General features: G+C 36.2%; 1 protein-coding gene across 1 annotated transcript in view; it reads left to right on the top strand.

Moving 5' to 3' along the window:
• Nucleotides 1-14,971, top strand: part of HMCN1 (hemicentin 1) — a 5,606,893-nt gene that overhangs the window by 2,953,020 nt on the left and 2,638,902 nt on the right. The window contains exon 34 of the mRNA XM_044085314.1: nucleotides 3,615-3,784. Coding sequence (XP_043941249.1) covers nucleotides 3,615-3,784 — 170 coding nt within the window. The remainder of the gene's footprint in view (nucleotides 1-3,614; nucleotides 3,785-14,971) is intronic.

Raw genomic sequence — 14,971 nt, forward strand, 5'->3', positions numbered from 1 at the left:
CTATTTTTTCTTGAAATTACTGCTGCCTCCATTTACCATTAAATGTGATTTCATTCAGCCTTTCATTCCAGATGGTCCACACAACATAAAACAGTTTTTTATCTATTTTAATAAAATATTCCTTATTTTTATGGCTATAATATCAGTACATAACCATATCCATATTTATTTCATTTACCTCCTTTATATTTTCAAAGAAATTTTCTTTACATAGTTTTTTCTCACAATTTTGCTATCCTTATACATTATAAGAAAACATGTTCTGTAGTTTCTTCTTTACCACAGTACATGCAAACTCTTTCATTGATTTTTTTTAAAATGGTACATTTCCCTTTACTGCTAATTTAATTATCAGTAATCTCCATAAAAGATGTTGACATTCTACTTGCTTATTTGCTCTTTGTACTTTTATAACTTTAACTTTTTTATTCACTAGCTCAGCCCAAGGATTAACATAGTAATATTGTATCATGATATTGTTACACAACATTTTCTTCTCATTTTCTATTTCATCAATTTTTATTTTCCATAAAAGAAATGTTTCTTGATAACTCATTACTTAATTTAAACATTTTTTTTTAAATTTTCTTAACATATCCCAAAGCTGCTTTTATGTGTACTTTAGTAAATTGAGTACTACTTTTCATTTTTATCATTTATCCAAAACAAAACTTTATACAAATTCAAAGAAGCAGTATAAACAATTGGGTTTATTAATCATAAACCTCCATCTTCTTTGTCCATGTATAAGACTCCTTTCTTCACTGGATTCAGTCTTGATCCCCATATAAAAGAAAACAATTATTTGTAGTATTTCTTTGTCATAGATTATTTGCAACATGTAGACAGTAGCTAAATATGCAGTCTTTCCCACTATAACTCAAGTTACTCAGACAAACATTTTTGTTGAAAAAATAGCTTGTATGTTTTCCAAAAGTAACAAAGCCCCTTTATTTTATTTATCAATCCTATTCCATCATTCATCACTTACATTTTTACCCCCAGTCTTATTCCTAATACAGAGATTTCTTTCATTGAGAAAGGCACTCCTCCTGTCTTTACTATATCACCCAGACCTTTACTTTTTTCTTTAACGTCATGCCTATTATATTTTGACATTGATGTATATAACATATAACTTTTTTCATCCGGACTTTGTTTTCGTAATCAATATAACATTATTTTCATAAGTAAACATTACTGGATTTTTATCCCTTCATTAGTAATATAATTAACATCTCTCATGTGCAAATTTACATCTCAGACGAGTAAATTCATAACTAATGCAAATAATATACTACTCATAGGACATCTCTGATGCATGCCATTCTTTATATCTATTTCTTTGCTTAAGCATCCATTTACTACAATTCCTCCTTTATTTTTATTATATGCAGAACAACATCTTGGATCTTCTTGAATGCTGTTCTCCTAGCCTCCACTATACTAGGAACAGAACAAGCACTCTCCTAATGAGTAAGAGAAGTTTCCTGATGCCCGGGCCAAATTTCCTGTAATGTAGTATAAATACCACCTTGGGTCTTCTCTGAAAAGAGGCCACTGGTCTAGTGGGACCAGCACAGTCAACAAAGGATAAATAAAAATAAAAAATAAAAAAATCCTTCTCTTTGTCACATAATTTGGTGGTGTTGGAATTATTAACATTCATTGTATTTACTGTGTTTATGTACAGTGCTTATGAATACCTTAAGTAAATAAATATGTTCCATTTTCCAGCCTAAGCCTGCATTTTCAGTCTCTTAATGAGTTTGAATACCACTATGCAGATGTATGATGAGCACACAGACGTAACACTAAGCACAAAACATTTCTGAATTTGGCACAATAATTTCTTTCTCATAATGCACAGAAAGTAATGCAGAAGCTCTCAAACAGATGCACACCTTGCCTCACATTTTTGTTTATATAAACCTAATGCAGATAGACATTTGTCAGAAAAACATATTACCTAAAAAGCATTAAATGATACAGACACGCTTATAGATAACTGTTAATTAAACAAACAAACAAAACAAATAACAACAAAATACTATCTAAGAATGAATGGCATGGGGTTCCATAGGGTCTCAGTCATTCACAGTCCCCTGTTAGAAAGTCTGAGTTCCATACATTCTGAATGACACTTGTAATGCAGTCAGAAGAGCTACATCACATGTGGATATTGTCAGGCATGCATCAGGTAAGCATGTTGTACAAAGTAATGCATAAACGGAAAAACACTAAGATCAGCAAAAGTTCACAAACTGGCCCAGCTTCATGTGCAAGACTGATACTAAAGGTTGCAGGTGAGCCTTCAACGAACACAACTGTTTGGAGTGATGGATGCTGATATATTACTTTCTGTTTTTTTTTTTTTTTAATTTCCCCAAACATTTTGAGTTTCTAATGCTGTAACGGGAATGGACCCTATGAAATTAGTACTGTGCTATTAGAAGCTTCTAATGTAATAATAGCCATTGCATACATGATGCATTGTTGATTCCAAATGTAAGTTATAAACTGTAGAAAAAGGGATTGCTATCTTAGGGCATGAAGTACCACATGAGTTTGATGAAGAAATCAAGATTTATGTCTGTGTTTCTTCATGACAAGGTAACAGTGGTGTACAGTTTCAAATGTCTTGGTTTTTGTCATTGCCCTAGTATAAAGTAGATCACTGACATCCTATTTTAGATTCAGTGTGAAACTACTGTCTATGTAATAGAGTTATCCTCCACTCTCTTATTCTACCACTGTAACTTTACTACTAATTGTATCTATGTAATTGGAGCTTTTCTCCTGGGCCTCCACTGAAAATGGGTCTTTGGCCCAGTCGGACTTTCTCAGTAAACGAAAGAAAATAAGTAACTAATTAACTAAATAAATAGATAAAATGAGTAATAGTATACAAAGCGTAAATATTTGTGCTGAGAGTACTCTCAGCTACAAACAAACAAAAGAAAAGAAAATACAGCTCTGTTGAAGCATAAGGCATCATAAAATGTTATCTTATTAACCAATTCAGTTTGCACATCAGTGAACCTATGGAATCCTGCTCCAAGCTTCGAAGCTTTTTTTGAGCGGTATTAGGTCTTCTAAGAGAGCATCAGACACAGTGATGGAATTGAGGAAGGACAGAGAGTGTGCATATTTTGTGACAGGAAGAGGAGCGTAGGTGGTAAATATAGGGGAATTTGGTCTCTTAACTACTCATGTGTTTGCCTGTGGAGATGATTATTATTAATAGATGGTGACGGAGCTCCCTAGGAAGCCTAGTGGTTCTAATAATCTGATTATTCCTGTTTAAAACTACTGAATCCTAGTTTCGCTTGAAAAGTAAATAGAAGTAGAGGCCGAAAGCAGTGAGCAAAAAAACAGTGGTAGTGAGTATTAGGAGGTTAAGAGCTGGAGACCATGTGCAACAAGTTGCTACCACTTTCTTAAGAGGACATTTTTAAACAGATACCTCAGAGGCAATTTATGAAAGGACAAAAATAATTTTGGCATTCAGCTTTGATATTCAACACATGGCAGGGGGGGTTCTCTGTATATTTTTGCTGCTGTGTAACTAGCATGACTTTGTACTAGTAGTCCCTTTTTTTCTTGTACATCAGATGGTTGAAAAATGGGCAACCTGTGAGACAAGGAGACGGTGTTAAGATTTTATCCAGTGGCCAGAAGCTGTTGATCTTGCGAGCTCAAGTCTCGGATACTGGGCGCTATCAATGTGTTGCCACAAATGAAGCTGGAGATGATGAAAAAACTTTTGATGTTGCTGTTCATGGTAAGCTGTTGTAATACTTTTGCTTTCCTCTCATTGCTATTCCAGCTCCTTATCACATTCCATATTGGTTCCTAGACTATTTAAAGTGTCTCTAAGTGAAATGTGTTTGAACTGCTCATTTCTAGAAAATGACCGAGATAACCTTTTTATAATTAAGATTACTGATTTTTGTTCTGGGCATGTCGTTAGTATATGCAGAAATTGTAGACAGAGTTTTTTTTTTGTTGTTGTTTTGTTTTCAGGTGTGAGAATGTCACTTCCAGTGGTAGAAAGTAATGTGTTTTGTTTCTTCTGAAGCAAGACAGTGGCCGGAAACTCCTTATCTTTCAGCTGATAGTGTTATGTTCTGTATTCATATAAAAAGTTATATTTTGTATTATCCTGTGCAGTGTATTTTTTATTAATCAAGAAACATCTTTATTAAATTGCCACTTATGACATAGGAAATCATGCATTTATAAAAATGAAGACAAACCATAATGAGATAATTTTAATTGCAAACATTATACATCACTTACAATCTATCCAGTCACTGTCAATCAAATATTACATAGCTCATTCATATCCTGCCTTCTTTTAAACCTCATTTCTCGTCTGCATGTATTGTTCCCAGAATACACATTTTTTTCTATGTAATTTGCTCCTACACATTTCTAAAGATCCCACATCCAGTTGTTTTATCTCTGTTACTATATTCACTACTTCTAGTAAAGTTGTTCTTTTTGGCAGCCACCATAATTAGACTTAGCCAAGGCCTTACTATGTCTAGGCAACTCCAATTATGTATCATAATTCTATGTAGTGTACTGGGTGCAGAGCTAAACTCCAGCTCTATAACTTTAAATGTGTCTCCACTAAATTTGACTTAATTATGCTGGTAGAGACGTCTGCTGTGTTAAACTGGCGAGTGAGTGTTTTTGGGAAGGCATTTGGCAAAGAAACTTGATTACCTTACTGAGGATAATCACAGCTTAGCCAAAAATTAAATATGAGTGTTTGGACTATGTCTGTTGAGAGGTCTGTTTGCTTCAAAATAGGAATGCTAAATTCATTGGCCTGAATCACATCTTTGAATTCTTAATAGACAGGTCAGTATTTTATTTACTGTCAGGATTGTCTGAAGCCAGCTGATATCTGCTTAAAAGTATAGCATCCCCTTATGCTATGTAGCAATGCTGATCTTTCCATTGAAGACTAGTGAGAATTATGTATGGCTTTTCAAGTCAGATGAGTGAACAAAGAAGGAAAATCACAGCCAAACTTTACTATTCCTAGCCTATAAAGAACAATTTCTTCCAACATTTTATTTCAAAATATCATTATTTCCTCTCTGTAAAATAAAAAAATCTTTATACTCTTCTGCATACGTTCCTTTGTTCTAAAACTAGATATTTAATCATGTTTTCTTCAAACACTGTCCATTCTGTAATATTTTTAGAACTACCAGATCAGATGTCAGTGACTAGACATCCTCCATAATAAGTCATTTTTCTAAATGCTACAGTTCCCTAATTCCACTGATTAAAGTCCAATAGAAAATCAAAATGGCTTGACAAAATATTTGAAACATCATATAGCAGGCAAGTAAAAGATTTTATAGACCAATGCAAATTATTAAACAATGCACAACATGTCTTTAAGCAAAGTTACAATAGTACAGCTGGTGTGCTGTCTACAACAGCTATCAACAAATGCAATATAGAGCAGTACAAATAATGGACAATTTAGCTAGAGCTGTATTCATGGATCTTAAGAAGGCTTTGATACTGCAGACCAATTATATCCATATTCAGAATCTCTTCCCATTCCCTACATGTGAAGGGCTAGTAACTGTTTTTAAAAAAATACCATCTGACTTAAGAGTCGTTACTTCAATCCAGTACTTAGAAATGCAAATCTAACTTAAAAATCATTATATCATGAATACATTTGGAATCTGTACTCAGACTGGTACTGGTGTCATTGTTTTTGAGCAATCTACCTAACAATCTCCATATACAAAACATAAGGTAGCAGGTTTAAATTCCAACACTTAGAAGTGCAAATCCCAGAAGAGCAAGGCTGAATGTACAAATAAGGATACTTACATATATTAAAGGGCAACAACGGGATTCTGTTATTAAATGTTCAACTTCTCTGTCTTTTTTCTCCCTATTTACTGTCCCTGCTATGAATAAACAACATTACACCATTTAAAATATTTTAAATCGACTGTTTCTCTCCACTAGAACAGTACTTTACTGTATTGTTGTGGTTTCACTTTCAAAAAACTTTTATCCCGCCCTAGAAAAGCTTGCTGCAGGCTCCAATTCATTGATGTTATCAAGATCACTGAATACAGGTAGTTTTCTGGCAGTTCCCTCCCCAAACTGACATCACCACAAACTTCCTAACAACCCATCCATGCTGTGATGTCACAGCTCCCTGGTCCTTCCCCTACCCATACAGAAAGTAAAGGCTAGAACAAGGAAACAGTACATGAGTCAAGTCTCTGAGCTTCCCTTTGACAGCTAGGAAAGTTAGGTGTGAAGAGGGATGGGAAATTAGTCAAAGTAGTACAATTTGGGCTTCACAAAAGACTGCAGTTTAGCCATTCTAAAAAGAAGGAGTAGTAAAAAGCACTTTGAAAGTCTGTTCTGTGGCATTTGCACTGCTTGTGTTTTAAGTAGTCATTGAACTGCATGAAATGTTACTTAAAACTGACTAAAAGACAGCAGTGTATGCATGTAAAATCAATACAGTGACATGAGCTTTAGGAAGAAAGAGGCCTGCATGGTGTAATTTTTTACAGATGAGCACTGCATTGTAGGATACCTAGTAGCAGACTAAACAATCAGAATTACTTCAAGATGCCAGACCCCATGTGGTCAGACTCAGAAATTACATATAAAAATATTTAAAAACCTGTAGATAGTCCCAGAGTGATGTTAAAATATATGAAACAACAAACCATGATGAAATAAACATGTTTTTTGAGTCTGTGGGTGCAGTCCTCCTTTAAGTCTATGCTGGCAGTGTCTTAGAGTACTTCCTTTACTCTGAGTGAAGGTGATCTCGGAATTAGTATATGTAAGCAATGTGGGTGTGATTGTACAGTCTGCCTGTACTGGAGCTGCAGGAGAAGTTTGCCTCTTTGGAAAAAATAAGAAAATAACTTTAAAGAACAGCAGCTGTTGACATTCCCTGTTCTTTAGTTTTGCTGTTTATTTTCATAATTCTTGCACTAACAATTAGTCTTGCAGTTACAATAGGGACCCAAAACTTAACTATTTGGCATATTCAGTAAACCCTACATGGTCTGCTAGCACCATGTGCATGTCACCCTGCAACTGTCACATGGTAGAGCACTGTTTTGTATTCAATAAGTGGCTCTACACTATGTGTAGAACCACACAACCATGGTAAACACCGTGGCATGCTAATTATAGTATAAACAGCTGAATTGTATGCTAACCGACCAATCCAAGATGAAGGAGCTATTCAACAAGCTATAAAGCAACCGTGCAGACTCAGTGCTGGTTTTCCCTGTGAATTCCAAAACCCATTGGAATACAGTCATGGAAAGTAGTCTACACAGAAAGAATGTTATGGGCCGCTGTTGCTATAATTCATGTGTATGTGCAACAGGCTGAAGTCTATACCTCTGCTAATAGACCATGGGCAAGAAGGAGAAGAGTTTTTAGTCCCTGGTTAACTTATCACAACATGCATGAAGTGGAAATTGTAGAGTGCTACAGGGTAGATAGAGAAACACTACAGGAACTCTGCAAACTCTGTCATCCTCATCTCAGACACAGGGCAAACCAAGGGGAACCCATACTAGTGGAGACAACGGTATGTGTAGTAACAATTTTAGCTACAGGAACCTTTCAGAGACAAACCAGGGACATGCCATGCTGGGGGTGTCACAGGCATCATCATCCATGATCATCCAAAAATTCCTGGATGCTATGCTCCAACATGCCAGTGACCATATATATTTTCCCCATACTCCTGAGGACAGAGCCACAGATATGCAGGAGTTCTACCTAGTAGCACATTACACTAAAGTACTGGGTGCCATAGATGGTACACATATAGAGATCAAGGCACGACCTGAGGAGCAGGCAAGGGTCTCTATAAAAAGGGCTTCCACTCTGTTAACTGCCAAGCCATTTGTAATGCTAAGGGAATGATCTTTAAAGTTTGTGCTAACAACCCTGGCACTATCCACAACTCACTATCTGGCACACATCCCAACTCTATCAGATGTTCATTAGGGGTGATATCGCAGGGACATTTACTGGGGGATGCAGGTTATGCAATGGAACTGTGGCTGATGACGACCATCAGAAATGCACACACACCCACTGAAGAAAGCCATAGTGAGGCACACGCTCAAACCAGAAATATCATGGAGTGTGTGTTTATCCTGTTGACATCAAGGTTCTGGTGCCTAGATGCATCATGGGGAGCCCTGCAGTACAATCCATGTACATGTACTGAAATATTCACCATTTGTGTCATTTTTCACATCATCCTGAGAAAGCAGCTTCAGCAAGATCAACAAGGGTAAGGGGCACAAATCCCACCACCAATAGCAAGGTCACCACAGCCACACTCAGGTAAGGAGTCAGAGGGGGATCCAGCAGCTGCTGTGGGTGTAGGCAGATGTAGGCGTGCTCAGTATGCCCTCGCATTGGCCCGGGGATCACTTCTGTGGCTCTGCTCGACAGAGGCACAGGAAAATAACTTTCTTGGGTGGCGTAAGCCAGGGAACCTTGTTGGCTAGGCTTACTTAGGTCCCTTGGGCTGATAGCCTAGTACCTACCTATGAACCTACCTATAAGAGGCAATGCATAACACACTCACTCACCACCACAGGGGCTACAACCTTCATCCTACACACACACACACACACACACACACACACATATATATATATATATATATATATACATATAGTAACACTGATACCAGGCAACACTCACAACCTTTACCTACCCATGTAATGGCTGTGTACTCCTAGCATCAGACAGACTCAGCCCTGAATTAAAACTGTAGAAACTGCTGGATTTCAAGTTAAGTGTTGAACTTAAGTTAAGTGTTAAAACAGAATTGTATAATAATATGAATGAATGGCTTATCCTTGCATATTGTTACTTGGTAATGTAAGTAAGTAAAAAGTGGGTGATTTGTACAGCAATGACTTTAACATGTGACAGCAGAGACTTAGGTGAATACATGTGTCCTCTCCCAAGTAATAAGCCTCAGGCACCAAAGATTCATACCTCTAAAAAGTGCTGATGGTCACCAAATGTCCTCTGTTTGGCGTCATACTTTTATACTGGAAAATCATTAAAGAGAGAAGTTAGAAAGTAAGACACACATTTCAGTTTCAGACTTCACAATCCTCAGAAGATTCTTAAAAATACTGATGCAAAAAATGTTTAGAGTCTATTATCTGTCTAACTTTCTAACACCAATATATCTCAAAAGTACAATTAGCAAAACAACATCACAAATGCAGATATACTAAGCACTAAGTCAGCTATGCACCCTGAGCATCAGACACAAAGCTTATGTATCCCTGAATCCAGAAGCTAGAAAACAAGGATATGGCACAGTTATCATCACTTGCACAGGTTGGTGGGGGGGGGGGCAGGAAGCCTAGGCTGACACAAAAGGTAACTGGGTGCATGAGAGTAAGAAAGAGAAGCAGGCAGACATTTGGATAATGTAACAAATGGTTGGTGAGAGAGAATGAGCTTTAAGCTTCATGGCTGAACCATGTAACTGTTGTGTGTAAGTCTGTATGGGTCCTCCAGGTGAAACTGGTGTGTGAGTGTCTGCAAGAACACGGACAAGTGCTGTACTAGCTCTGTGTCTTGGTATGTTGGACAAGTGTGACCATTGCATGGTACAGGTGGCAGTTCATTGTTGTTATACCCAACCATGAAAACTGGCTCTGCTAGGAGTTGCACTGGCACATCCACACCCACAGTCAGATGCACTGCTGCTACCTGAATGTGACTGATGTTTGCTGGATGAACTGCCATCATGAGAATGTCCAGGACCATGACCCCATGGCCTGCCATGTCTGGGTGTGGACACAACCATTAACAGATCTGTGGAAATAGTGCCACTATGGAAGCATGATCAGGCACTGCCACATCGGCTAACATCAGATGATGTGGCTGACCTATGCTCAAGTGGATGCTGTCCCTGTCCCAGCAGATTTTCCATCAAAGACACTGCCCGTTCCGTGTCATTCATCCAATCCATTGAATTGGCAACAAAGTGGAGGCAGTCATGCATGTCAGCCTGTGCCACATCTACAACCCTAAGCATTTCTCTCGAGGAACCATTGGAACATGCCTGCACTTCTATTATAGCCCTAAACATACATTGAGTGGCACAGGAAGACACACCTAGATCAGGTGGAGGATGGACAGCAGGCCTCCTCCAAGCACCCCTAACAACCCTTCTGCATGGCACCTCGCTCACACTTTGGCTATGGCCAGAGTCACCTAGCACTAAGGCCACAATAACCACATTGACCTGATTGAATATCTCACCCTCCACCTAACCAGTATCTGAGGGGTTACTGGAATGGGTTAGTGTAGGCCTACTGGCTAATGGAATTAGAGGAGATAGCTGAACGTCAGCTTCAGTATCAGATTCAATCTCTCTACCCCTGGACTGTGCTTATGTTTGGCCACCATCATCATCAGAGTCTTCTTATACTCTGACATTAGGTGATAGGAGTCCCACACTTCCACTGTCAGGATCACCCGTGATAATAAGCAATAAACAGCAAAAACAAAGTCCAAACCACAGAAATTAGTGAGCCGAACTGGAGAAAGCGTTCCGATAACAAACCACTTTATTCACAATCCTCAAAATCAACAGTCTTTAAGCGTGCAAAATAACCATACACTTTTCGTCGCCTTGGATTATCGCAACTTCCTCAGAAGACAAATTACTGATGTTAATAATGCATTTAAATAGCAAATTCTATAGGCAATTAAGGACTGGTTAATTAATTATACAATGCTGAATTTTTAACCAGTTCTCATCCCTAGTGATGGGTTACTTTTAAACAAGTTCAATCCATACAAGTCTAATGCAAACCATTAGAAATAGTATTTAAAAACTTTGAAAACATGAATAAAACCTTAAAATAAGAAAATTTTACTTACATAATGTTACTTACATAATATATAATGTACATGATATTCATAATATTAATAATGTTATTAATATTATTAATATTAATCTTAGCGTCCAGCCATCAAGGGGAAATAATTTCAAACTGTTACTGTAAAAGTAACTCATAAGGGCAAATAGAATCAAGTAAAAAGAATATTGGTTCTTTTAAAATCCGTTAAATACCATCCTAAATTAATTCAACTAACTATGCCCGTTATCAGTGATATTAACTTAAATAAGCCTATACAGAGCAACTACACAACGCGAAATACAAGTTGTAAAAAATGGAATGTAGAAACTAAAAAAGATTATACAAAATAAGATATAAAAATATGTGTAAAATATATACACCAGTAATACCACAAGATTAATAAGTATATATTAATGTATTTATATATATATAAACTAGTCAATTAGTTAAAAAATTTATTTTTCTTTATTTAGTAAAGTATTTAATAAAATATTTAATAAAATATTTAATAAAATATTAGAATGGTGTATTCAAGAAAAATAAATAAGTAAATAAATAAATGTTTGTCTTAAATAATTATCATTATTTAAATACTATAGTTATTAATCTATAAATGAATGGAATACTGTAGTGTAATGCCTTATTATATGTTAGTTCTTAATATAGAGTCTAACATCAAATTCTAATTTCTAGTTAAAATAATTCAATTAATTTATTATAATTAGTTTTAATTAGTGTGTAAAATTAGACTTGAACTAATACATTTACCTACTATTTGTGTATATCCACCATTGTTATCACCTTTCCAAATTTTTCAACCTTAAAATACATTTTATAGATGTCATCTCATTTATACCAGGTGGTTGATTGGCATTTGTTGTGAGCTGCCAAATTAATTCTTTCCGTTTGAGTTTTAATGGTTCATATGGACATCTACAATCAGGTATTACTTGGTCAATAACCTTAAATTTAAAAGTGTGGCCTTCATTTAAATGGCAGTGTCTAGCCAGGGCGTTATCCAATTTAGTTCTACTAAAGAAAGATTAATAGATTAATAACTATAGTATTTAAATAATGATAATTATTTAAGACGAACATTTATTTATTTACTTATTTATTTTTCTTGAATACACCATTCTAATATTTTATTAAATATTTTATTAAATACTTTACTAAATAAAGAAAAATAATTTTTTTAACTAATTGACTAGTTTATATATATAAATACATTAATATATACTTATTAATCTTGTGGTATTACTGGTGTATATATTTTACATATATTTTTATATCTTATTTTGTATAATCTTTTTTAGTTTCTACATTCCATTTTTTACAACTTGTATTTCGCGTTGTGTAGTTGCTCTGTATAGGCTTATTTAAGTTAATATCACTGATAACGGGCATAGTTAGTTGAATTAATTTAGGATGGTATTTAGCGGATTTTAAAAGAACCAATATTCTTTTTACTTGATTCTATTTGCCCTTATGAGTTACTTTTACTTTTACAGTAACAGTTTGAAATTATTTCCCCTTGATGGCTGGACGCTAAGATTAATATTAATAATATTAATAACATTATTAATATTATTAATATTATGAATATCATGTACATTATATATTATGTAAGTAACATTATGTAAGTAAAATTTTCTTATTTTAAGGTTTTATTCATGTTTTCAAAGTTTTTAAATACTATTTCTAATGGTTTGCATTAGACTTGTATGGATTGAACTTGTTTAAAAGTAACCCATCACTAGGGACGAGAACTGGTTAAAAATTCAGCATTGTATAATTAATTAACCAGTCCTTAATTGCCTATAGAATTTGCTATTTAAATGCATTATTAACATCAGTAATTTGTCTTCTGAGGAAGTTGCGATAATCCAAGGCGACGAAAAGTGTATGGTTATTTTGCACGCTTAAAGACTGTTGATTTTGAGGATTGTGAATAAAGTGGTTTGTTATCGGAATGCTTTCTCCAGTTCGGCTCACTAATTTCTATAATAAGCAATAAACACAGGAAAAAAAATAATGCCTACACTACTATAGTCCAATATATGCTAACAAACTAACAGCAGTGCCACTATTACAGACAGTACAGCAATACACACAACAGTCCTGACACCCAGGTCTATATTATAACATCGAAGTCTCAAAACTTCGAATGTTATAACATCGAACCCAAAGCCACGAAAGCTGCAAACCCCGAAGACTGAGAACAGCAATGTTTTTTTTCCCCTGGGAAAAAAATCGCTGTTCCAGTACAAAACACGAAACACACAAACACTATAGACTGTTTCTCATGTGGGGGCTTCACCTCCCCAAAGCCCCCAATGGCGGGGGCTGTGCCCCCCACACCCCCCTACTTAAATATACCAACTCTGTGATCGCACCACAGTGAAAGAAATAGCAAAGCTGCAAAAATGGCCCACCAAATTCTTTCCCTGGGAAAGAATTCGATGTTCCACAGCTTTGATATTGTCAGTGTTCGAGGTTTTGGGTTCGATGGTATAACATTCGAAGTTTTGAGACTTCGATGTTATAATATAGACCCCTGACACCCACATTACAAACTAAATATTTTTTGAACTGCTGATCAGTACTCCATAAAAAAAAGTTTGGCTTACCATGTGCAGATGATTTTAGGCTCTCTATGCCAGATAGCCCTGAAAGAAGTTAAGCAAAAGGTAAGGACACCATCATCAGAATGAACAGCAACACGGGGACTAAAACATTTTGCCCTTTACATGTATATATTAACAATGCTTTTAACAAGAACTTGGATGACACGTCCACCCCAAGCCCATGTGTAATCTGTATCAGTCTACAGCTATTCTACCCCTTTCCAAAAGAAATGTAATGCTAAACAGAAGCTAAGTATTGCTGTCAATATTTTAGTATACTAGACGTATTTAACAATTGAGATGGGTAAGGCTACCTGAAAGCTCCTCCTGGAACATACTTGTTCTCCCTGAAACAGAAGCACCAATGTCAATCACATGCTGTTGTGCACTTTCCAGTTAGATGTCTGGATCTCTAACAATGGACAGGAACTCTTCAATTGGTGTCAGCAGTGGCTCTGTAGTGAACCTTGCCCTCAGTAGCCATCCATTCACGGGCCACTGCAGCTGTTCTTCTCCGGGCCAATGAAATCATGTCAGTGGCCCTATGGTGCACCTGATCATATGTCCTCCTTTTTCCACCTACTGCATTCACATCAGCAATTATTTGCTGTCAGATTTGCATTCTGAAGACATATCCACAAATCCTCTCTCAAACAGAAAGGCACCATGATGCCTAAATGCTTCCACACTGATTTCATTTTCAGGGTCACTGAAGGGGAGGGTTGCAGGGATTAGGACGCCTGGGTGCCATAGTCCTAGGTGATATAAAATACAAAAGAAGGATAATACACAGATGTATCACATAAATAAAATACACAAAATGTAGTTATTTCACTATTACCCAATGGAGAAACATAAAACAGTCAAAATATTCAAATATAAAAAAGGAATTGTGTGGTTGTAACATATTACAGTGACACTCAAAGCAAGGTTGGATCCAAAACAAGGAGAGTAACAATAGCCAAATCTTGTTTGTGCCAAAACAGAAATGCAGCTTGGCACCCCCACCCCCAAAACAATGGACAAATGATGTAATGTGAAATTGTTCAATCTCGCCGTTTGTTCTTACACACGGGTTCGGAGCCGATCCTCGGCTCCGAGTCGGCCGCATCACTAGCTCGCATCTTCGAGAAAGCTCGAGGCACAGTAATATCCCATGATCCTCCGGTGCTAACCCTCAGATCTAGTTTGCCGCTAGCAGCAGATCACATCGAGAGGCTCGGGCCAGTAGAATTTTTTCTATATATTTCTTGATATTTACTTTTTTTATATTTTATACTTTTCTTTATAGTGTTTGATAGGTTTAATATCTAGTTGTTGTTTAAAGTAGTTGTAGTCAGGTTGTTACTTAAAAATTTTAGTAAGGGCCTTAGGCCATTTTTCTCTGTAAGAATTTAC

This window comes from Protopterus annectens, chromosome 10.part0, assembly GCF_019279795.1.
Source record: "Protopterus annectens isolate FY-2018-M chromosome 10.part0, PAN1.0, whole genome shotgun sequence".
Classification (NCBI taxonomy): domain Eukaryota; kingdom Metazoa; phylum Chordata; order Ceratodontiformes; family Protopteridae; genus Protopterus; species Protopterus annectens.